This window comes from Oryctolagus cuniculus, chromosome 5 (genome assembly GCF_964237555.1).
Source record: "Oryctolagus cuniculus chromosome 5, mOryCun1.1, whole genome shotgun sequence".
NCBI classification, from domain to species: domain Eukaryota; kingdom Metazoa; phylum Chordata; class Mammalia; order Lagomorpha; family Leporidae; genus Oryctolagus; species Oryctolagus cuniculus.
In genome coordinates this window covers 117759691-117785310 of record NC_091436.1, presented here as the reverse complement: position 1 = coordinate 117785310, position 25620 = coordinate 117759691, and the positions used below count along the sequence as shown (strand labels likewise).

Sequence of the window (25620 nt, the reverse complement as noted above, 5' to 3'; positions counted from 1 at the left end):
AGGTTGGATAAAAGAATTAGAAATGAGGGCCAGACTTCTGCCACTTGCCATTCTCCAATTAAATCCCAGGTGGGAGTGAAAATTTATATCCCACTTTTCTCTGTAACCTGGAGACAGAAGCAAAGTAGAGGAACTCTGGGCCAGTGGCACGGTAGCAGTAAAGAAGATGTGATGTGTCCTACACGAGCCAGAGAGGCACAGGGCGCCTCTGAGCTTCCCCAGAGTAGCAAAAAGAGCAGAACCCAGGAGGTCATGTGCCCCCAAGAAACATAAATAATGGACAGAACACAACAGTGACCTCTACAAAGGGCCCAGAAGTCAGAACAAGGAGGATCAAAATGACCACTGACCAGGCCCTCTGTGGATGGCTGCTATCAACACTGGAACCCTTCCCCGTACATTTCTTGCCTTTCTTTGTATCTCCTATGGCTAACACAATGCCAGTAAGTGTTTGTTTTTTGAAACAGTGTAGGCAGGTTGATGAAGCAGTGAAGAGTTTTTGTACCCTTTTCTTCACTGTTCATGAAACAAACCCCCAAGCACTATTAGTAATAAATCAACTCTAACCCCAGAGTTCCGATGAGGAAATGACAAACAAAGGACAAGTACAAAGGAAGTCAACAGCTTTAGGGGAGACCTGAGTACAGAAACAAACACTTGAAGCATTTATGATTATTAATATTTTATTAATTAGTAATGGATAAATTAATTTTTCTTCTAGCATTTTATATAATCATTAGGTCATAAATATAAGGACAATTTCCTTTCAAATATAAGTGCCTAGTAGCTCTTCTCACCCTCTACAGCCAACTATCTACTAGAGTTATGTGCCAATCCCTAGCCCCATCCTTGCTATTGCACTCCACCCTGCACAACCCCTTCCATATACCATACACTGTGATCATATTTTCAGCATTTCCATCTACATGAAACAGGCCCATTTTGCCAGCAGAGCTCCCAGGGACTGGCACTGGGTCAGGGTGATCAGGTGACTAGAAGGCAGCCATAATACAACATTGAGTGAATGGACCAAGGGCCATCCATTTTCAGGGGTTGGGACTTATGAACCTCTTGGGCTTATGTAAGAATTCTGAAGCACCCAGAGTATCAATCCTATAATATAGAGCTCTGAGGATTCCATGTGTGTCTTATCGGGGGTCCTAGGAAGTGGGGGGAGTTGGGGACCAAGACTCATGGCCGGGCACTGGGGTGAGGTATGGCACTCCTCTAGCATCTTCAGTTGACTTGGTGGCAGCTCTCAGGCTGCATAGCGGACGATGGGGGTGACACAGGTGCAGCCAACGGTCACCCACACCTTCTCCAGCCGGAAGGATCGAGAGCAGCCCTGGGGCTCCCTCCGGAGAACCAGGAACTCTTGCTGGATGGGAACGGAGTTCATGGAGCTGTCTTCCTCCCCCTGGGCGTTGATGCAGCCTGAGTGCCTGCATCGTGCCTCTGCGATCTCCGAGGGGAACCGATGGGGGTCCCGGGTGATGCTGCAGGAGGAAGCCAAGGCAGAAGGGTGAGGCCAGTGGAGGAAAACCAACAGAGAAGGGGAGCCTGCTGCACTGGACATTGCCTGAGAGGGAGGCAGTTGGAGTAACCCAGACTGTGACGCGGGATCTGGAGCCAGATGCTCTTGGATTCATACACAGCCCTCTGGCCTTTGCTGAACTCCCTAAGCCTTATCCTCGGCTATGAAATGGGGACTCTCAGATACCACTGCCTCCTTGGACTGCTGGGAACATTCAGTGATACAAAAGCACATTAAAAACCACACTATACTATGTAATCATTCAATTAATTTTAGATTTTTACTTATTTCTACTTGCATTGTTATGATTATAATTGTTGTTCATCCTTCACCTAGAGACTGAACATCTCTAGTGGCAAGAACAACCTACAAGACTGCTGCTTGGAAAGGAAAATCAACGGCCCAGAGGACTGTGAATCAGCACCTTCTCTCAATTTCTCTCTCAGGGAGGGCTTTGGTTGTGGAGATTGAGATACCACTTGGGACTGCAGCAACCCATTTCAGAGCACCTGGGTTGGATCCTGGGTCCTCTGCTTCCCATCCAGCTTCCTGCTAATGTGCACCTTAGGGGGCAGCAGATGATGGCTCAAGTATCTAGGTCCTTGCCATCTACTTAGGAGAACTAGATTGAGTTCCAGGATCCCAATTCCATTCTGCTTATGCCTTTCCCTCTCCCTGTCCCACACATAAATAAAAATTAAATTTCTCCCTCAACAGGCTCCTCTACTGGAGGCACAAATGCAGAAAAGTCAATCCAGTCAACCTGCCACTATATACACTTCCCTCATGGGGGAAGCTTTGTGGCAACCCCAGAAGCATCTCTATTTAGGCTTACTTTTGGAGGGTATAGGTGGGTGTCTGATGTGCCAAGAACCTCTAGAGACAAAAACCACAAGATTATACTCTGAAAGTCCCCACTCAACACCCACTTCCTAATATAGCCCTTAACTTCCACTGCTTCCTGAGCCCTGCTCCTTGAAGGAAAATATCTGATCTGATGAAACTCCTTAACCTTAGACCCCCCAGGTTTCTGCTACCCTTATGCAGAGGTAATTTTGTGTGATGCTTTATACAGTCCCCTCTTCCAACATAGAAAGTTTGTAAATTTCTACCCAGGCCTGCATGAGGCAGGAAAAAGCAAAGAGTGGAGAATGTGGAAGCAAAATCTCAGGATCTTTACCCACACAGGTGGACCTAACCTGAAACAGCAAAATGTGAACACCCAGAAAAAGTGGGATTTCTCTGTGTTCTAAATTTTCTACTTTGTGATTAGATTAAGCTAACCTATTTTTCAAAGGAATGTGAAAAATCAGTCTCCCTTGCACTTACTTGTAATCCCAGGGGGAGATGGAGCGGTTCTGGAAGTCATGTGTGATGGGAACTCCGTGGTTTTGACTGAGGATGCGAATGTCAACTCTCACACTGTTGTCCTCCAGAGGGGGACAATTCCCAGGCTTTAGGAGGGTAGCATCCTCCACTTTGGGATTTTTCCGAGCCATCCCCTCCCTCAGGAGGGTGAGCCCCAAAATCAACAGCAGCAGAGACTTGACCTGGGAAACAGAGGAGGTTGCAGCTGGTTAGATATGGGAGCCACTTGCTGGCAAGAGGTAACAGATGCTCTTGCTAAACCAAGCACTTCTAGTCCTTGGATGGGATCAGGTCTTCTCTCCCGATCCTAGGTTCTCATCCACAAATGAGAACAGTTAACCGTTATGCCTGAAGATATCAGGATACCAAACTGAGAACCAAGTCAGCCTGGCGACTGAAGCCCTCCATAGACTAAAAGCTCCTAAACAGGGAGACAGATGTCAGGGTCTGAGTCTGGGACTGGGGTTTAAATCCTGTCCTGGCTTCCCAGCTGGATAATAATATTTTATAACAAAGTTAACAAGATTAAATAGAATGTTCTATGTAAAGCATCCTCCAACAAAAATAGATTTAATAAATAACAGCTCTTGTCTATATTTCCAGCCTTGTAGTCCACAAATCCTTCCTTACAGCTACCTTCCATCTAAAATACACTGTCCCACCTCTGTCTATCAAAACCCCATTCTTCCATTATGCTGCTTCTCAGATGTAGTCTCCTCTGAGAAACATCTCTAAAGTGGTTCAATCAGAAGTTTACTTTCCTAAAACTATACAGCTTTTACCATTTAGCAGTCAAACAGCATTTTTTTTAATTGTCTGGAAATGTATTGTTTGAGTTCAAGTCAGATCTATACCCATTAGATTCTAAGTTCCCATGGGAGAAAATGCATAGTGCAAGTGTTACATAAATACTTTCTGAAAGAATGAGTAGGTGAGTAAATGAATGAGCAAAACAATACTTTAAATTAAGTAATATAGTTAAGTTGAATGTGTTAAGAGAAACATTATGCAAAACCAACTATAGCAAGGTTCTAATTATCCATACTAATTGAAAGAAGCAGGAGCATTAATGATGCACAACAAAGAATATGGAAACTATTTCTCTTTAACTCTGGGAAAAATTTTTTTAAGATTTTTTTTTATTTGAAAAGCAGAGTTACAGAGAGAGAGGGAGAGAAAGAGTGAACTTCCATTCTCTGGTTCACTTCCCAAATGGCCATAACGGCCAGGGTTGGACCAGGCTGAAGCCAGGAGCTTCACCCAGGCCTCCCACATGAGTGCAGGGGCCCAAGGACTTGGGCCATCTTCTGCTGCTTTCTCAAGTGCATTAGCAGGGAGCTAGAATGGAAATGGAGCAGCCAGAATTCAAACAAGTGCCCATATGGGCTGCTGGCATTGCAGGTGGCGACTTAACCTCTTAGGCCACAATGCTGGCCCCAGAAAAATATTTTTTATACTTATATGGATATATCAGTTCATCTGGTGCTATAGGAATGCACAAAGAATCAAAGTGCTTTGTGAAGACCTAGCTAAAAGAAGAGCTAAAAACCTGGCTGTCTACCAAAGATATATCCCACCATCATTACTAAACCTTCCTGCACCTGGACAAGGCCCTTGATGACACTGAACAGGAGCTGAAGCTCTGGGAGCAATTTGTTCACATTCACATCTTGAAGAGGCCTTCTTCTTTTTATATAATGCAGACATTGGGGACAAAAGTGATCAGAGTAAACCAAAAGGTCATGGCATCAATTTTTGAAGTCATAGCAGCTGATACAAAAGAAGCTGAAAGCAAGATTGACCTAGATAACCCAGAATGAGACTGATTTGCCTTCAGATAATCAGCACTCATCTACTTTCAGCTGCACAATCATGCATTGATTCATTTAACAACTAGTTTTTGTCTCTAGTGGCTCAGGGCAGGGGCTCTAGAGGCAGATGGCCAGGGCCTGTTGAGGACTCTTAGAAGCTGTGACTCAGTTTCCTCCACCAGAAAGTGTGAAAATTTGATGAGATGATCCACAGAAAGCAGGAAAAGCCCTGACAGCACGTGGCAAGTATTCAATACAGGTGGCAATTATGAAGCTAATATTATGATAAGGCTGGAAAATGGATGAGAGAGATGTGAGATTTACCTCATTCACCTCTGTCTTGACTGAGCACGACATTGTTGTAAAAAGAAAAAGGATACCAACTTAGGTAAGAGGATCCCTGCATCGCTTCCCAAGCCTATCAATCACTTCTTTGGGTTTCTGAAGTTAATCTTTTCTGTATGATATTCACAGAATCACTTCTAATTTTCACTATCAAAATGGTAAAGTAACTGCACCTTGGAAGTTATGTACATTAGCAATAACTACCATGCTTTTAATAGGTCATTATATTCATTTTTATATGAGGTTCCTAAAAAAAGTCATGAAAAATTTGTTTATTTTGGTGCATAAATTTTTCAAAATAAAAACATAGGTGGGATCTTGTGGAAGTTAATATATAGAGTATATTAAAAATAAAGTTTAATTTTGACCCAAAAGGTCACAGAAAATAAAAATTCTGAAAAAATTTTATGGATGACAAAAAATTTTGCAGCAAAATAAATATATTTTCACTTCATTTTTCTGTAAACTCTTTGAAATAGCCTCATCTTCTTAGAATATTTTAGAAACCACTTTCACATCTCATATCTCTATGGCTGCAACAGCTCGGGCTGGAGCAGGTCAAGGCCAGGAGCCTGGGTCTCCTTGGCTTCTGGGTCTCCCATGAGAGTGCAGGGACCCACACACTCAGGCCATCTCCCGCTGCTTTCTCAGGTGCATTATCAGGGAGCTGGTTCAGAAGTGGAGAAGCTGGGTCTAAAACCAGTGCCCATTATGGGATGCCAGTGTTGCAGGCAGAGGCTTAACTGGCTATGCCACAACGCCAGTCCCAACCTCTCAGTTTCTAACCCTATTCCTATTCCCCTTGTAGTATCATATTTCTTGTTGACAACTCAATAGATTTCTTTAGATAAACCAGAAATGGAAATGTCTTTGGAAAAGAAAACTACCCAAGAGATTTGCTTGGATGCAATGGTATTAAATTCAGAAATCTTGCCTCTTAACCACTCAGAGAAGCGTATAGTACTTGCAGCCAGAAAACCTGGGTTCATGTCCTAGTTCTTATGCCTACAGTGTCCAGTCATATTAAATAAATTACTTAATTTGGCTTTTGCTCATCTGTATAATGGGAAAAATAATCCCCACTTTCACTGAGTTCATGAGAGTTTTAAGGGTAATAATAACACCATCACTAGTTATAGCTAACACTTATTGGGGTTGACATTGTGGCACAGCAGGTTAAGCTGCCTCTGTGACATGGGCATAACATATGAGTGCCAGTTCAAATCCTTGCCCCACTTCTAATCCAGTTCCCTGCTAACATGTCTGGGAAAGCAGGAGATGATGGCTCCTGCCCCTCAACTTGGGAGACCTGGATGGAGTTCCAGTCTCCTGGCTTTGGCCTGGCCCAGCCCTAGTTGTTGCAGCCATTTGCAGAATGAACCAGTAAATAGAAGATCTCCCTCCCTCCCTCTCTCTCTCTCTCCTTCTCTCTCTGTATTCTCTTTCCCCCATCTCTCTACTTTTCAAGAAAATAAATAAACCTTTTAAAAATAATTAACACATTAAATGCTCTATCTTTTCCAGCTGTATGTTAGAATGGCCAAATTAATTAAAAAACTAAGCATGTCAGATCTGTCATTAGACAGTATAGAAATCCAAAAGTAGCAAGTAGGAAAGTCAGATCTCTCTGACTCCAAAGCCTATATTCTAGGTATTGTATTTTATTTAATCTCTTAAGCTCTCTAAAATAACAAATAAAGATAAAAGTGTCCCCATTGTCATATGTCATGTACCTCTTATGAAATCTAAGCTCTTTTATATTTCCTTTATCTTGTAAAAGGAGAAAAAAGGGCACAGGTAAAAGATATATATATATACACACACACACACACATATATATATACACACACACACATATGCAATAAACAGTAAGCTAGGCTCCTACCAGTGGGTAAGAATTTTAGGTCAACCTAACCCTATAATGGGTGGCCACAGCAGAGACCATAGCAAGTGTCTATGGTCCCAAGACCTGTACATGCTAACAGCACTGCACTAATCACCAGGCAAAGAGCTGTGCTTTATACCCTACCATAACTTTTCTAATTTTTCCTCCACCAGATCCCAATCAAGCCCACTTCTTTAGGAATTGGCTCTTCTGAAATCCCAGATGACTGTTGTTAAATAAGAATTGCTACTACTCACCATGGCTGTGTCATTCATCATCTTCATTGTCATTTTGCTCTGGTTGCTTGCTTGAGGCAGGAAGCTCTCCTGTGATATTGTCTCCCTGTGTGTGTCTGTGTGTGTCAATGACAGTACCTGTCGGTTTTATAGCAAACACTGTCCTCATTTTGATTGACCTGCTTACTGTCTTTAAGTTGTGGTTTACCCAGAGCTACTGATGAATGCAGACTCTTTTTTTCTATTCCACTTCCTGAAGGGGACGCAAAGGGGGACCCTAAAAGGAGATGACGGAAAAAGGACCAAATCTTCCCTTTCTTCTACCCCACTCCACCCCCACTGCACTAAATAATAGTGAAATTCTTCACTGATTTATTACAGAAATGAACCATGTCACAAATTACTGTCATGATTGCCAACACCCTTGTCATGAACCACATGCTCTATTTTCCAATCATGCAATATGAACCATGATTTAAATGGGAGATAAGTCATCCTTACAGAAGCCTTGGTATTAAACTAGGGAATTATCTTTAGCTCTATTTTATGGATAGGAACACTAAACAAAAGAAATGAATGGCATCGGTGAGAGATTCAGGAATTATTTCCTTAGGGTGTTTCATGGTCTCCAGGCACCAATTCTTTTTTAATCCTACAGTTACACTCCCACTAGTACTTAATAAATAATCATTATTCATTCAACATATCAATGACCATTACCTTCACTATCTCTGTTCGAGGATAATTTTTTTAACCAAAATGAATTAGCAAGTTAGACACTCTGGCATATAATTTTAAATGACCTGCACAAAGTTAATTTGTCTCAATTACATTCAGGTCAACAAAAATTAATTAAGTATAGGATATCTATCAGGAATTATACCCCAGGGTACATATATTTATATATATTTATTTATATTTAAATATATTTATTAATATACTTATTCATATATTTACTTTTAAAACTTACTTTTAAAAAAAATGTTAACACTAGGTATATGCTTTTCAAAAGGCAAGGCACATTCTACAGAGCAGAGTCATTTTCCTCTATCATAACACGTTTTAACAACTTCCCTCTATTTTAACTGAAGAAAATGAAGAATAAGCTGTACTTGGGTTCATTAGGAGGCCAAAACTACTCAACATTCTGTAGTCACAGTCTTTTCATCCACATTGATCCTCCCCTTATCTATGGAGTCCTCTCTGCACCTCCCTTCTAAAACAATCAGAAGTTAAACTCCAAGATAATTTTTTCAAATCATCCTCTCAGGACTTATCCCTTTCTCATCACCTTTTCCCTTATGTTTAGTCTATCTTGCCCTTGATTATGTGTTTTAGAATGGGTCTATAAGGACTTAGTTTTGGGGCAACTTTTGCAATCTCCAGGTAATCTTATCTACCCTCCTTATCTAAATATATACTCCGAAATACACAGTCTACGTTATAGCAGTGTATTTTCTATGCAAACACATCCTCAAGTTCTCTAGCAAATCCATTCTAGCCAGACTGATGATCCTAAGCCCATCTCATAAAGAATTTTCAAGGCCTCACAAGATATGACCTTCCGTATACACAGTGAAGGTAGCTCCATGAAATCAAGAGCCATGCTTTCAGCTTTGCTTATTTCATTCATGCTTCCAAAGAAAAATATCCAATATACCCCTTAAGTGGGTTGAGTGACTCCCTTTCTTCAGTGTCTCTTCCCCATTCAGAACTATCTCTCAATGCATAGAAAAACCATTTCTCTTGAAGGAAGGAATAAACAAATCGCTTCAAACTAGGAGTTACTAATTCAGCAAAAAACTAATTCTTCCCAGGATTGAAGGGAAGGATGAAGTGGCCCTTTATGTAGAGAGGGAAGCAACACGGACTTTTACATTCAGTGGTTGTAAAGTTTTTCACACATACCTCCATACACATCACAGTAAAAATATCTATCAGGATGCCAAACTAATAACTGATCATTATTTCATCTAACATGTATGGAACATCTCTTGTAATATAAATCATGTACAATGCTGGGGACACAATGAGCACTCAGCTGACTATGGTAGAAGCTCTTCACTGACTTGCTCTCCACCACTCATGATTCAGGCTGTCACCAGCTGTTAGAGCTTCAGCGATACACTGGAGCTGTCATTCAACACAACACACTAGGGACCAGGCCACCTTAGATTAATTCCAAAGGCTTCCTAAAGGCTCCCCAAACGAAACATCAGAAGACTTGTAGTTTTAGGAATGAATTTCACACAGCCTTACATGTGCCAAAGTAGTAAAGCTGGTTGAACACTGAAATCAATGAGACTTTTATTCTATGTGTTTCAAGTGATACTACATATTTTGGGGGGCTACTATTAAAGCTAATAGAACCACTATTAGAGTCTACCATAATTAGCTCAAAAATCTAGTCATGGAAAGAAAATGGACACACATGTATTAACCATTAAGATAATAACATGAAATTATTGGGGCTATTGATGGTATAAATGTACACATTTAGCTTATAAATCTAATTTTCAGAAGGTTTTACCCTCATTCCAAACAAGGCAAATCTAATCAAACTATGCTGCCATGACATAGCAGTATATCTGGAGATACAGAAATTGATGCCCAAAAGTAAGGTGCTACCATAACAAAAGAGTAAGATAATGGCATTGTAACAATGTTCAGGTGGCAGGTCATGAAACTGAAGGGCGATAACAGATGATCCATGTTATACAATAGCCAAACATTTTGTAAAACTATTGCCTCTGGTAATTTGGGGCAGATCTTGTACCCAATAAACTTGTAGCTCTGGAGAAAGAGGTTAGAAAACCTCTTTGTTAGTTGTGTGTTCTGCATTTGGCAAAGTAACACAAGAAAAATAAAAGCTCAGGGAAGAGTTGGCCAGTTTACAAATAGAAATGAAAAGGAATGAAGTCCAGAATTCAGAGCCCTGCAAGGTTGGGGGTGAAAAAACACAACTATTTACAGTCTCCAAAAGCAGAAGATTGAAAAGGACTTTGAGAGAGAATTTCCCAGCAAAATCTTTCAACCAAATAAATTTCCTAAGGGCAAGAATCAAAATGAAGCATCTAGTAAATCCTTTTAATTGAATAATTAATTTCAATTAATTGAATAAAAATCAGAATATATAACTTTAGTAATCTACCATTAATCAAGAGAAGGAGAGAAAGTCATAAGAATCAAAAAGCAAAGAAATAGAGGTGTTCTAGGAATTATGATCCCAAAAGAATTGACTTAGATAAGTAGTTTGCTGGACTTTTGAGAGAGTTCTCAAAATTAATCAGGAACCAACCACCATCAGTTCCTCAACCGCCTAGAAGCACGAACTAAGCCCCAAGAAAGGTGTATTCATAAATATCATTTCATAGTGACCAAGAGATTATTAGGAGAAAAGAGTTTTAAATCTCCTGAGAGTGAAGCCACGGGCCACAGAGTAAAAGAGAAGTGAGACCTTCCCCGAAATCAGAACCAGGGCTTGATGAAAGGACCTTCCACAAGTTCTGGCTATGAAGCCCAAAGTCAGTCAAGCAGGGTCTCAGAATTACTATATAACAGAACTCCTATGCAGCTCTCATGATTTCTCTTTCCTAATTCAAGTATTTATTGATCTTTTCCCGCTCTACCTACTCAGACCTTATATAATGAACTATAGTATCCATAAGCCAGTCCCCAAGACAAAAACGTTTTCTCTGATATGTGGTAGCAAATATAGAATACAAAAAAGTATAAGAATCAAACTGACGTCTTACGATTTGATTGTTGTTTATGGCTTTTTTTCTATATTCCTGTGGAACAGTGATCTTTCTCTACTTTTTACTTGTTGAACGTTATAGTTAGTGGTACATGAAGCCTGTGTTTACAAAGTAAATTTTAAGTACGTTATTGCAAAAATTAAAGGAAAGGAAAAGGAAGGGAGGGAAGGAGGGAGAGATTGGAAGAGAATGGGAGGGAGGGAAGTATGGTTATCTTCTTAGGATTCTATCTATAGGGGCTGGCGCCATGGCATATTAGGTAAAGCTGCCAGCTGCAGTGCTGGTTCAAGTCCCAGCTGCTCTACTTTTGATCCAGAGTATGCCTGGTAAAGCTACAGAGGATGGCCCAATTGCACTCAAGTGGGAGACCCGGAAGAAGCTTTGGCTCCTGGTTTCAGATGGGTTCAACTCGGGCTGTTGTAGCCATTTGGGGAGTGAACCAGTGGATGTATGATCTCTCTTTCTCTTTCACTGACTCTGTCCCTCTCTAACTCTGCTTTTCAAATAAATATATATATATATCTTTAAAAAAAAAGAATTGTATCTATGATAAAGAAATCATGGGATATATACAACATGGAATACTATACAGTGGTAAAAAATGAAATCCTGTTGTTTGCAACAAAATGGATGCAAATGGAAAGCATTATACTTAGTGAAATAAGCCAGTCGCAAAAAGACAAATACCATATGTTCTCACTGATCTACAGTAACTAATAGAGTATCTAAAAGGTAATCTATAGAAGTGAAAATGACACTTTGAGATGTGATGATTTTGAACAGCACTTGTCTCAACTGTTGAGGAACAGTTTTTTTTTTCATATTATTTGTTGAACTCTTTACTTAGTATAGGGTTAATATTATGTATATAAAGTGAATTGAAAATAGATCTTAGTAAGAAATAAGAATGGGAATAGAAGACAGAGGAGGAATAAGGGTGGGAGTGGAGTAGAAGGGCAGATAGGGTAGGAAGAATCACTATGTTCCTAAATTTTTACCTATGAAATGCATGAACTTTGTATACCTTAAATAAAAGGTTTCTGGGGACAAAAAAAAAAAAAAACCGTATCAATGAAATACCTGAAATCTGTTCTATCAATAATTTTTTTTCTTTAAAAAATCTAGACTTTAAGCTAAGTGTGGGATGGGTATTTTGGGTATTTTTCCTAAGGGGAAGAAGTGAAGGACTTGGAACCAAAGAATTGGTGACAAGTTGACAATGCTAGATGTGATTCATGTGCATCAAATAGTATCTTTTTCTATTTCCAGGAACATGGGCAGTAACATGTCTTTGCTGCCTTGCTGGTGACTTGCTTTAGCCAGTGAAATCTGAGTGGTTGTGAAGTGGGTTATTTCCAGGCAGAAGAATCTAAAACCCAAGTGACAATCTCCATGACCTCTCTTCTCCCACCTTGGTGAGCATGGAATTGTGGGAAATGAGTCTGGTAGAGGGCGGGGCCCCATCAGTCTACAGCTGTGAGTGCAATAAGCTGAATCTCCCTGTTGATTCACACCGGATGAGAAAGCATGGTCAGAAACAATCACCTGTTCCTGTAAACTGCTGAGACTGGCAGACTGTTTGCTACGGTCGCATATCCTGGTCTGAAGAAACAGAGACCTTGAAGTGTTGGTAGTCTTTTCCGTGTATTTTTGCTTTTTATCTGAGCTCTGGTTCCTCACTAAAACAGTCAGTTTAACAATATAATCATACATACACTAGATTTGAAATGTTTTAAAGAACTGAATTCAAAATATAAACTGAGACTACAGTTCACTACTTTATTCACTGTAAACAATTTAACTCCAGTCTACTTCCATGTGAAATCAAAACATTCCTAATTTCCCTGAACACTTATTTATGTTAGAGTCAGGCTTTCTGAATACAGCTTTAGATCATTGGGCCAAAATGGCATCAGAGTTGTACAACTTTCCTTTGCAAGCTTCAAATCTTGTAGTTCTTCTCTCCCGCAAGCACAAAAGTCTTCCTCTGCAACGTCACACAAACTAACTAGACGTATGGTTTACTCATCTTTTGAATCTCGGAATCATTGCAGCCCCATCCCCTTTCATAACCCTACGTCGTGGTTCTCTGTCAAAGAAAAAAAAAATGTGGTAACCTGACGGCACTTGTTACTGAGAAACTGCGGACCCCCAAAACCCCACAGAATCCTTTTTTCTCCCTTTTAGTGAAAAAGATTGTTTCCAGATCAGAATTCTTGGAACTTGTTAATATAGTTTTTCCTATTTGAGTCAAATATTCAAAGTCATCATGAACTTTCTAGAATCTCCACAAAATCATAAACCATGGCAACTAACATTTATTTTTTAAAATACTTAGTTAAGGCCAGCGCCGCAGCTCAATAGGCTAATCCTCCGCCTGTGGCGCTGGCACACCGGGTTCTAGTCCCGGTCGGGGTGCCGGATTCTGTCCCGGTTGCCCCTCTTCCAGGCCAGCTCTCTGCTGTGGCCCGGGAAGGCAGTGGAGGATGGCCCAGGTGCTTGGGCCCTGCACCCCATGGGAGACCAGGAGAAGCACTCCTGCCATCGGATCAGCGCGGTGCGCCGGCTGCGGCGGCTATTGGAGGGTGAACCAATGGCAAAGGAAGACCTTTCTCTCTGTCTCTCTCTCTCACTGTCCACTCTGCCTGTCCAAAAAAAAAAAAAAAAAAAAAAAAAAAAAAAAAACTTAGTTATTTGAAAGGCAGAGTGACAGAGATTTAAAGAGGTAAAGATAGAGAGATCTTCCATCCACTGATTCACTTCCCAAATGGCTGCAACAGCCAGGGCTGGGTTAGGCCACAGCCAGGAGCTTGGAACTCCATATGAGACTCCCACATGGGTAGCAGATGCCCAAGAACTTGGGCCACTTTCTGCTGTATTTTCAGGCATCTTAGCAAGAAGCCAGATTGGGAGTGAAGCAGATGGGATTTGAACTGGCAATACAAGATGCTGGCATTGCAAATAGTGGTTTAACTCACTGTGCCACATATTGGCCCTTAACTCTTCTTTAAAATGATTTTCAGATGAGAATACTGTGCCAGAAGCTTCACATACTGATGCTTGTGAGAGTAGGAATTACTCGGACCCTAGGTAAATACAGAACAAAAAATGCAGATGCCCTCTTTTCCCTTCTATCTTTGTAATTTCTCCCTCCCTCTCTCTCCCTCCCTCCCTCCCTCTCTCCCTCCCTCTCTCCTTCTCCCCCTCCCTCCCTCCCTCTCCCCCTCCCCTTCCTTCCCTCACCCTCTGTTTCAGAATACAGTTTATTGGGGTGGGCATTTGCTCCATCAGCTAAGGAACCCACATGGCTGAGTTAGAGTCCTGGCAGCTCCCTATATCAGCTTCCTGCATTATAATACACACCCTGGAAGGAAGCAGCTGATGGCTCAAGAACTTGGGCCTCTGCCACCCATATGGGAGACTCAGGCTGAGTTCCTAGCTCCTGGCTTCAGCCTAGTGCAGGCAGCCCCACCGTTACAGGCATTTGGGAAATGCAGGCACTCTCTGTCTCTCAAATAAACAGAGTATACTTTCTCATCTTCTGATTAAAAAAAAAAAAAAAAAAAAAAAAAAAAAAAGAGCTGTAGGGTAAGTGGGTGTGGGCAGGAATGAGTGAAGGGGATCAGAGGCAAAAGCCAAGAAAAAAAAGTAATAGAGTCTTAGGAATGGAGTTTTCCTAAAGTGCTGTGAAGATCCTGGTGGAACAGGAATAAATCACCAGAGAAAGTTCCAGATTGAATGAGGGATTCCTCAACTCGGAATCTATTCTACAGACCCATGGAAGTTTTTGCATCTGAGTTTTATCTCCTTACTAACAAAAACACCACCCTGTACCAGTTACTGTTGGGGAAAAGGAAGAAATATAAAAATATTATCTAAAAAAGAAGTCCACCATTAACACTTTTCTTCCCCCAGGACAGCTGTGAACTCCAGGCCAGACCAGACAGACTGTGTTTTAGAGGGGACTTACCTTAGGCCTTTGGGAAGTACAAAGAACAAGCCTATTCCAGGGCAGAGGAATGAGGGAAACAGCCACACATAAGTCATAGGAGTTTGAGTCAGTCCTGGAGGGACACCAGTAAGGAACTCCTAGTAGCTGATATGTCCAAGGAACCTGGAAGGTTCCTAGGCTTTGGGCTTGAATTCTCCTTCATTTCCATTTCTTGCGTAGTTTTTTGCATCCCAAACAGATTTTTGATGTGCACATGGAGCAAAAGGATGTAGGGGAAGAACAACCTCAAGATTTGGAATGTGTTGCAAGGAGAGCACTACCCCATCCAGGGGGCTCCTGCCGCTCAGAGTTCCTGCTGCCCTGAGTTCCTGCTGCCCTGTGTTCACGCCTAGGACTCAGCTCCTACCCCAAGCCCACTGAAGTCAGACTGCATTTTCACAAGATGCCCAAGCAATTCATATCACATGAGAGCCTGTGAGATGCCACTTTAGGCAACATTACAGAAAGTGCTGCACTTCCCATAAAATTGCAACTTGGTTCACCAGATGCATTACATTCTCTGAAACTGAGAAATTCAAGGTAAAGTATCCTTGACAGACTATTAGGATCAGAACAAATAACAGAAACCTTACATCTTAGACCTTCACTCCCTCCTTCACTCCCTATATTCTGGAAGTCCTTTGGCAAGGGTGGGAATGAAACAAATGGTAGCAGAAGGAGGCTGTTCTGTGGGAATGTCCAGCAGCAGCCCTTTGGCTGTGGCCTATCCCAGGACCTGTGGCCAGCTCCACATGGTTCCGTGCAGACTTTTACTTACTCAGCAGCCAGGCTGTTTCCTGCCTTGAGGTGGATTGAATTAGTCAATGCACTGCTGAAGTGTGATGCCTGGGGAAAGCCCGGCTGAGCATCTCAGACACTGTCGAATTTTCCTGGCTTCCTCCCACCAGAATTGCTCCTCTACCAGTTTCTACCAGAGTTGTAAAGGAACCAAGGATCAGCAACTTTTGCTCCTGTACTTTCCCTCCAAACGTCACACTGACAATCAACCAAGTTTTGGGGTGGTGGGTCAGGACGGCATACCCGGGCCCAGAAAGATGACTTTTCATCCCATTCTTGCCTCTAGATTAAATTATCAATTTGTTATGCATTGGCCCACCTCCACCTAATTTATTATGGCAGGTCACTTTCCCAAACTTCTGAAATGTGGCAAACTCCAGGTTGTTTTTGTACCACAAAATGACATACATTTCTGATGGGCTGCTTTATTTTTCCTGAAATGACTATTTCTGCTCATTTAGGTTCTACTCACTCTCCAAGCCCCTTCCACAACATCCATCATCTCCTACCCTGAGCCCTCTTTCCCTATTCTGAACTTGATTTCCTTCAGTGATTAACTAGAGCTAACTTTCCTACTGTCCACATGACAGCCACTGGCATGTGCTTGGTTTTACACAATTTCAAATGTTCAGTCTCCTAACCTGATCTCTGGAATGTAAATTATTTAAAGGAGGCCACTGTGACTTCTGTTTTTTGTGTTCCCATAACTCCCACACTCCTAACAATTTACCCTTAACAGTGTTCAATAAATACCCATTTGATTTTATGTTAATACTAGCTTATTTCTTCTTTCCACCGAGTTTTTCTTGCTATCTTCCATTTCTAATCGGTCAGATGGGTTGTCAACAAAATTGTTAAATATGAATATTTGGGAGAACAGAACATTTGCAGACACAGAATATTATCTTCAGAGGCCAGCGTTGTGGCAGAGTGGGTTAAACACCAACATGCAATGCCAGTGTCCGTATCAGAGTGCCATTTTGAGTCCCAACTGCCCTATTTCCAACCCAGCTCCCTGCTAATGTGCCTGGAAAGGCAGTGGAAGATGGCTCAGGTGCTTGGGCCCCTGCCACCCATGCAGGAGATCCACATGGAGTTCTAGGATCCTGGCTTTGCCTGGCCTAGTCACAGCCATTATGGCCATTTGGGTAGTGAACCAGCAGATAAAAGCTCACCTGCTCTCTTTCTCTCTCCCCTGCCTCCTTCTGTTGTCCTTTCAAATAAATAAAACTAAAACAAAATTTTAAAAATAAAAACAGAATATTATCCTCAAATATAGAGAAGTTTTCCAAAGGAAGTGAGATTGGAAGTCACATCAAGACTTGATGAGCATCTGGCATATGGGAGTTGTAACTGGGGGTCCCTGAGGAACTGACAGTCCAGCTTTTGGATCCTATAGAAACCAAAACCAAAACCACAACCACAATGACATTCCAAGCATTCTCAGTCTTTCAAGTCAGGGTGTATCTGAGTGTACACAAGGTAGTGGAGGCAGGTATGTATTCTGCCCTCTCCATTTGTTTTCCCTTTCTGTGAAAAACTGCATGCCTCCAAATGCCAAAAATTCTAAGTATCATCACTGTTTTCCAGGAAAATCCAGATTAAGCAGAGAACAGAAGACAGTAGAGAACCAGAGAAGGGACAGTACTGAAACAACCACACTTCTGAGAAATTCGGCACTTTCACTCCTGCTTGGATCTGACTCAGAATGGTGATTCTTGTGTTCTCCTGATTCTGGCAGAAATGCTGTATAAGATTAAAGGTGTGAGGCCGGCGCCGCGGCTCACTAGGCTAATCCTCCGCCTAGCGGCGCCGGCACACCGGGTTCTAGTCCCGGTTGGGGCGCTGGATTCTGTCCCGGTTGCCCCTCTTCCAGGCCAGCCCTCTGCTGTGGCCAGGGAGTGCAGTGGAGGATGGCCCAGGTGCTTGGGCCCTGCACCCCATGGGAGACCAGGAAAAGCACCTGGCTCCTGGCTCCTGCCATCGGATCAGCACGGCGCGCCAGCCGCGGCGGCCATTGGAGGTTGAACCAACGGCAAAAGGAAGACCTTTCTCTCTGTCTCTCTCTCTCACTGTCCACTCTGCCTGTCAAAAAAAAAAAAAAAAAAAAAAGATTAAAGGTGTGGCTGGCACCGTGGCTCACTTGGCTAATCCTCCGCCTGTGGCGCCGGCACCCCAGGTTCTAGTCCTGGTTGGGGCGCCGGGTACTAGTCCCAGTTGCTCCTCTTCCAGTCCAGCTCTCTACTGTGGCCCGGGAGGGCACCGGAGGATGGCCCAAGTGCTTGGGTCCCTGCACCCTCATGGGAGACCAGGAGGAAGAACCCAGCTCCTGGCTTTGGATTAGCACAGTGCCGGCCGTAGTGGCCATTAGAGCAGTGAATCAATGGAAGCAAGACCTTTCTCTCTGTCTCTCTCTCTAACTGCCTGTTTAAAAAAAAAAAAAAAAAAGATGAAAGGCGTTTTCTGTGAGGGGTAGTTCTTCATTGCAGAGATTAGGGCACGAAGAAGGGTGGAGCAGAAGAAAATGAAGACAGAGAACGGAAAGTACTTGGGAAGAACTGGACTTGAGGCTGCTGCTTCTCTCCTTGTGGCAGAGTGCAAGTGCTCCCAATTTAGCAGGACTCATCCTGTTGCTCTCTTTGTAAACCTGGCTCAAGGGGAGATCAAAGGAAGGTAGATAGGACATACCCCCCTAAAAAAATATGTCACTCTAGATAGGTCCTTGGCCACACAGATCAGCATTTCTTCTAAAGACAAAGTTTCCTGCAGGTTACAAATTATGTCAATTATGCAGGTTTTGTATCAGGTGAACAAATCTGAGAATGTCTCTATTGATTTTGTTATCCTGTGAAACTTCTCTGACAACCTACTGAGTACCCCTAGATCTAGCACCTAAGGTAGATCAGGCTTTAAAGTCAGGTAAGACATTTCACCTTGGCTGTCTGGCTCTTGACAGCTTTTAGGAGCTCCACAGGTCTTTAGAAATAATCTGTTGGCTGATGAAGATTGAACAGCTTTCCTATAAAAACAACACTGGCAGAACAGTCCAGCATAGACCCCAGGCCTTGACTTCTCCTAGTTTCCATTTACACATAAAGGGATCACTCTCTCCAGCTGTTCCAGAGCCATCTTTCTCTGGTCTTACACTGTTCAGCTCTTTAATAAAGTGCTGATAAGGGAGGGAAATGATTATACTAAGCCTTACCTTGTAGATAAAGCCACACAGTACACAGCCATTTTGATACACAGCAGTATCCCCTTACTGTGCGCGATGCATTACAAATTCCCCAGTGGATGCCTAAAACTGTAGATGGTACCCAACCCTGAATATACTATTCTTCCTACACCTCTGATAAAGCTTAATTTATAAATTAGGCACAGTGTGAGATTAACAATAAGAAAGAACAAGCATTAACAACATTCTAGTAAGTTATGTGAATGTTTCATCTCTCTCAAAATACCCTATTGTACTTTCTCCTTTGCACTTTAATGCAACACTTTATGACTTCTCTTTGGCATTTTCAAATTGCCAGCATCACTACTCAAAGCTATGGAGCCTTTATCTAGTAAGTTATTTGAACATAAGCATTGTGATACTGCAACAGTTTATCCGATAACCAGGACGGCTACCAAGTAACTCACAGACAGGAAGGGTATACAGCATAGATAACGCTGGACAAACGGATGATTCACACCCTGGGCTGGAATAGGAAGGTGTGAGCTTTCATAATGCTACTCAAAATGCCTCGCAATTGGAAATTTATGAAGTGTTTGATTTCAGAATTGTCTACTTAATATTTTTGGGTCATGGTTGACTATGGGTAACTGAAACTTTAAAACTAGGGACAAGACAAGACTACATTATTTTGATTCTCACAGGAATCCCATACATGGGGCCAGCACCATGGTGCAGTAGACTAAGCCACTGTCTGCACTGCCAGCATCCCACATGGGCACTGGTTTGAGTCCCGGTTGCTCCACTTCTGACCCTGCTCCCTGCTAATGTTCCTGGGAAAGCAGTGGAGGACGGCCCAAGTACTTGGACTCCTGAACCCACGTGAGAGACCCAGATGAAGCTCCTGGCTTCTGGCTTCAGCCTGGCCCAGCCCTGGCCATTGCAGCCATTTGGGGAGTGAGCCAGTGGATAGACCTCTTTCCTCTGTCTCTCCCTCTCTCACTGTAACTCTTTCAAATAAATATAGATCTTTAAAAAAATTTTAAGAAATTCTAAGAAATCTGTCACATAGATTAAGAAATGAATTAAAGAGTGCATGGAAAATGTCCAAAGCCACATAGCTATTAAACACCAAAGCTAAAACTCAAAATGTTGTGACTTCAAGCCCTGAGAAAGAAACTGGAGAGTATGTGAACAAAAGATGCCCAGTACTTGGCGGCAAAGTGGAGTTCCCACTTGCAGAGTGTGCAACATCTTCTAAGTGATGTCTAGGACTGGGGTTGAGATACTAAACCACTCTGCCTATTCTCTGTAAATGACAAAAAATGGAACTAGTCTGGTTTTGTGATTCTGAGCTCTGTTTAGCCTTTGCACATTATTGTACTTACACTCATCTTTGTGTTACTAAGATAAACAGAAACAAGGGCAGACGGGCGGTTTTGCTGAGATGCCTCACTTGCTTACTCTACCAACTTTCCATCGCACTCTCAAAGATTATCTAGTGGTGCTGAACTGCCTCTTCTTCTCTTGCTGTGTGTTAATAAGAATTTTTCCCTACTCTCACAACCCTCAATTGCAGGCACTAGTAAAGGTATTATATAAGAAGTATATATGAGATCTTAAAAATTAACTTCAAATTTCAAGCAGACCAAATGTAGCAATTTTTAAAAGGTACATAGGGTTGATAACCAGCATCAGCAAGGACACAGGACACCCCTTCATCTCTAAATTTGGAAACAGAAATTGGTAATTTAGTGAAATGTACCTAAAATTTTAATAATGTTCATTGTTTTGGTCTAGCAATTACACTTTCAGGAAGTTTCCCTAAGCAATTAAGCATATCCACCAAAATTTGGCAACAAGGCCACTCATCACAGCATTACTTGTAATTATGAGAAAATTATTAACTGAATACTTCAAAGCTTGGGGGGAATTGGAATTAAATGATATTTCGGTGTAAAATTTTTGTATAGTTTTCTCATAGCTTCCATTTTTCTTTCTTTTTTTTTTTAATTTATTTGAAAGGAAGGGTTACGGAGAGAGGGAGAGGGAGAGGGAGATCTTCCATCTGCCAGTTTACTCCCCAAATGGCCGCAAGAGCCAGGGCTGGGCCAAGCTGAAGCCAGGAGCCAGGAACTTCATCTGGGTCTCTCACATAGATGCAGAGGCCCAAGGAATTGGGCCATCTTCCACTGCTTTTTCAGGCACATTAACAGGGAGCTGGAATAGAAGTGGAGCAGCCAGGACTTGAACTGGCACCGGCATGGGATGCCAGCCACACAGGCAGTGGCTATAACCGCAACAATGGCCCTCCCATTAATTTTTTGATGCCTCCTTACATACAAGTATTTATAAAACTATATCCAAGATAAGTTTTCTCTGAGTTGTTAGATTATAAGTGCTTTGTATTTACTTGTTATGGCTATTTTAGAGTGTTTTATTTAAGATCCTGTAAGAAAAAAATTATATTTGAATGTTTCTAAATTTAAACTCCTGAGTTTGCTTAGAGAGCATCAACAGTAATGAAAGGTCAATTTCAGCTCACTGGTACCCACTGATCTCGCCACACTAGCCTTGTCTACCAGGTTCCCCTTCAGATGCAGCTCTGCTTGCCTCCAGCCTCACAAGGTACTTCCAGCCCTCTGAAGGCAATCAGCAAATATTCAGGTTAGAACACAGCATTTAAGAATCAAGACAGCCCTAAATGCTAAAATCTATATCCTACTACCTGCCAGCTATGGGACTCTGGGTAAATTATCTCCTTAGGTCAATCATCTCTTCCACAGGATTACGGAAAGATTTAATGAAACACCTGGTGCTAAGTGCATGGTAGCAGGGCCGTCCTTTCTCATCTGTTCCAATCACTAAGTGCATGACGAAATTTGTCATGGGAGTATTTGGGAGCTTGGAATCTGTATGTCATTCCTGGGTTAACTGATTTGCCTCACTTTTCATTATCCATTAGAATTAAATGTGACATAAGAACATTGCATTTCTTAAGCAGCGTGTTTTCTAAAACTCTAAATTCAAGTTTCAAACACATTCTTAGTTCCTAAATCTAATTCAAATGTCTAATCTATAATTGACTAACACAACTGTCACTCTTAAAATTGGTTTTACAGGCTGGCGCCATGGTATGGAAGGTTAAACTTCCACCTGCAATGCCAGCATCCCATTTGGACACTTTTTTGAGTCCCAGCTGCTCTACTTCTGATCCAGCTCCCTACTAATGCACCTGGGAAAGCAGTGGAAAACAGCCCAAGTTCTTGGGCTCCTGCACCCACATAGGACACCTGGAAGACCTGAGTGGCCATTCAGCCATTTAGGGAATGACCAGTGGATGAAAGCTCTTTCCCTCCTTCTCTGCCTTTCAAATACAATAAATCTAAACAAAACAAAACAAAACACCTGGTTTTAAAGTTCACCAAAAATAAATTACAGTAAGTTTAATTCTTTACTTTCTAATTTTTATTTTGGCACAAATTTTTTTAAAAATCCCTGAACAGTTTTTCGTAATTTTCATTTCTCATGAATTTTTAGAGATCCCCTTACATAGGGGATAGTATAGTAACATTACATAGATCAATTTTCTAAATATTCCATGTTGTTTTATTAGTTATAAAACATCTAAAAAATGGAATTAGGCACATAGCTTACTCTAGCTTTATGTTTTGTTTTCCCTATCAGGTTTTGGGGCTGGCATTGTGCTGGCTGCAATGTAGACTCCCCTTAAAGGCGACAGTTTGTGTCCTGGCTGCTCCACTTCCAATCCAGTTCCCTGCTAATGGTGTGGGAAAAGCAGCAGCAGATGGCCCAAGTGCTTGGGCCCCTGTTACCCATGTGGGAGATCTGGAAGAAGGTCCTGGCTCCTGGCTTCAGCCTGCTGCAGTCCTGGCCATTGTGGCCATCTGGGGAATGAACCAGCAGATGGAAGCTCTCTCTCTGAAATTCCGACTTTCAAATAAATAAGTCTTTAAAAAACTAAAAGTCAGGTGGTATTAGGCCTCTCTTTCATGACTCCATCCACCTATATTACTAGAATGTAACACACATGCACAGAATGGCATAAAAAGACCTTTCTATTTCAAGGTTGAATAGTTGTACTTTAAGGTAGGAAAGTCTAGCTTGCTACAAAAAAGTACCTGCTGAGAGAACTATTATCAGGATGGCAGATCTCAGCAGAGGCTAATATCTTCCTACAGGCTGTGGAAAATATTTAAGCCTTTAATAGTAAAAATATTCTGCAAAGTTATTTAGAATCTTAATTCTCGTGGGGAAAGATGAGGAGAATGAGCTTGGGTTACATGCTGGTTAATAATGGACCATCCAGAATCCAAGGCTCATCACCCAAGTGTCAGTCTTGAAAAAAGTAAATTAGGCTTATATTTCAGCAAATTAAAATGGAGTTAAATTAATTTTGTCCTACGATATTTCTAGGAATTAAGTAAAAATCCCTGAGATCCTTAGAAACAATCTGAGGAGTTACCCACAAAATGGGGAAATAGAGAAACCACTTCCCTTCCAAGGCTTATTTAATAAGATGATGGAATACCCATTCCAGGCTGCCTCTTACAGAACTCCAACACAGGTTTTATCACCAAGTCTTCTGGATAGAAGACTTCTGGGTGTTAGAGTCATATGTATTACCAGAAGGAACCTCAGAGAGCCACTAGTTCAACTAGCTTCTTTTCCAAAGCCAGTGGCCACTTCTGGGAAGCAGCTGCCATAGCCTGACATGAATTCAACTGTGCAGTGTCAGTCAAGGAACTCAAATGCAGAGAGCCCTCACAAGGCTCATTTCCTTCTACAAACTCCATTTTATAGACAGATAAGACTTCATCTTGAAAAAGCACCCCCCCACCAGGAAACTATGGTCCAAAAACTAAGGTAATAGCGGCATACTATACCCTGCTTGGCAGAACATGGAAATCCCCAGACATGACCTCTCAAGCTTAAACCAGATGGGCTGCACCTGTACTAACATCAAGATTATAATCTGTATGTCACACACATAATTTAGGTTGGTACCTGGAATAACGTCAAGATTGTAATTGGTATTGTCAAGATTTTAACTGATAAGTTTCACACATGCTTTAGGTCAGCCTGACCCTAGCAACCATGTATTTTCTCTCCCCTCCTTATGGTTTTTGCCTTTATAAACCCCGTTGCTTTGAGTTTTAGGGGTGAGTTCTTTAAGGTACTAGCCTGCTCTAGACCGCTGGAAATAAAGGACTGTCAAATTTTATCAATGTGTGGTGCTGCTCTGTTTCATCTCACTTGAGTACAACAGTTCTCTGGGGGGATTTCCTGTGCAACCTGTGCACAGAGCTCCACCTCTGCACTTCCCTACTTGTAAGGCAGAAGTAGCGCTACCTGCAAGGCTCCTGAAGAAGGGGTGGGAGGAGGCTGGCAGGGACTGGGAACCCACTTAAAGCATTTCTAGGTTTATCTGAAGCAGCAGCACCTAGGTTACTCTCAAACTCACCTTATTCCACTGACTAAACTCTTTAGGTACACATTAGGACACAGCTGTAGCTTGACAACTATTCAGGACACAGAACAAAATAATGGGCTGATTCTTTGGTCTTTCCAATCTTTTTCCTCTTTAGCCTGCTCCTTATGAGGAAGTTAAAGAATCCAGTGCCACAAGCTGGAGGAAAAGGTCATCCCCGCCCGTGGAAGTGCTGGAGTCAAAGCCACATTGACCAGAAGACAGGAACCACCAAGGAAAGGAAAGGCAGGGCAAGAGAATAACGTTAAGAACCCAACAAGGGTGAAATCAACTGTTTTAATGAAAAGATTATGTTTTTTTAAAACACTTACCAAAAGGAAGCACTTTTAGTAACAGGCAGTCTCTCATAGTTAGGTCTCACAGGTATCCTATCAGGCAGTGACTTACCCCCATTTTACAGCTGATTACAAACAGCTCAAAATTTCTGAAGATACTTAGTTTTGTGGCAGACTCAATCCCAGCCACCTTTACTAAATATTCTCCTGAAAAGTATGCTTTCACATTGATGATTCATCCAGAATTAAGGAATAAAGTATTGGAATTTTTAAGATATGCCAACTCCTTTTTCTGAGTCCCACAGACTGTTTTACCTGCTTCAGATGGCCGACTTCTGGAATGCAGCTTGTAGACGATCACCTGCAGGCTCTGCCATGTGTAGCAACAGGGATGCCCTAGTCCCTGCCCGGCCTTGGGTTCCTGCAGCAGGTCCTGCAGATAGCCTCTTCACATCAGTGTTTACCAACGTCTATGTTGCTTTCAATTGGGAAACTCACACACAAGTTTTGTAAAACTCAATGTAAAGATTCAGTGAGTAGCAGACATTAGGCTCAACGACTAAGATACCATTTGCAGAGTGCCTAGGTTTGACTCCAGTCTCCACTTCTGATTCCAGCTTCCTGCTAAATGTGCACCCTGGGAGGCAGCAGATGATGGCTCAAGTAGTTGGGAGGCAGCAGATGATGGCTTAAGTAGTTGGGTCCCTGTCACCATATGGAAAACAGTGCTGAGTTCTGGCTCCTGGCCCTGGTTTTGTCTGCCCCAGATCACTAGACATTTGGGAAGTGAACCAGCAGATACAATCTCTCTCTTTCAAATAAAATATAAATTAAAAATTTTAAGAGACCCATTGAGTTCCTAAGAACAAATTATTTTAATATAATTCATCTCTTGCGGCTGCTGACCACTGTCTTCTGCTTTCCTTTTTCTC

At 42.0% G+C, this 25620-nt stretch overlaps 1 protein-coding gene across 1 annotated transcript; it reads right to left on the bottom strand.

Annotated features, from left to right (window-relative positions):
* Nucleotides 1-665: 665 nt before the first annotated feature.
* On the bottom strand, nt 666-7357 carry IL17F (interleukin 17F). Its single transcript, XM_008263041.4, has 3 exons — nt 7201-7357; nt 2864-3084; nt 666-1496 (listed from the first exon to the last, which is right to left on the bottom strand). Exons 1-3 carry the CDS (start codon nt 7231-7233, stop codon nt 1259-1261), a joined length of 492 nt encoding a protein of 163 aa, XP_008261263.2. The 5' UTR covers nt 7234-7357; the 3' UTR covers nt 666-1258.
* Between the last annotated feature and the right edge of the window lie 18263 nt (nt 7358-25620).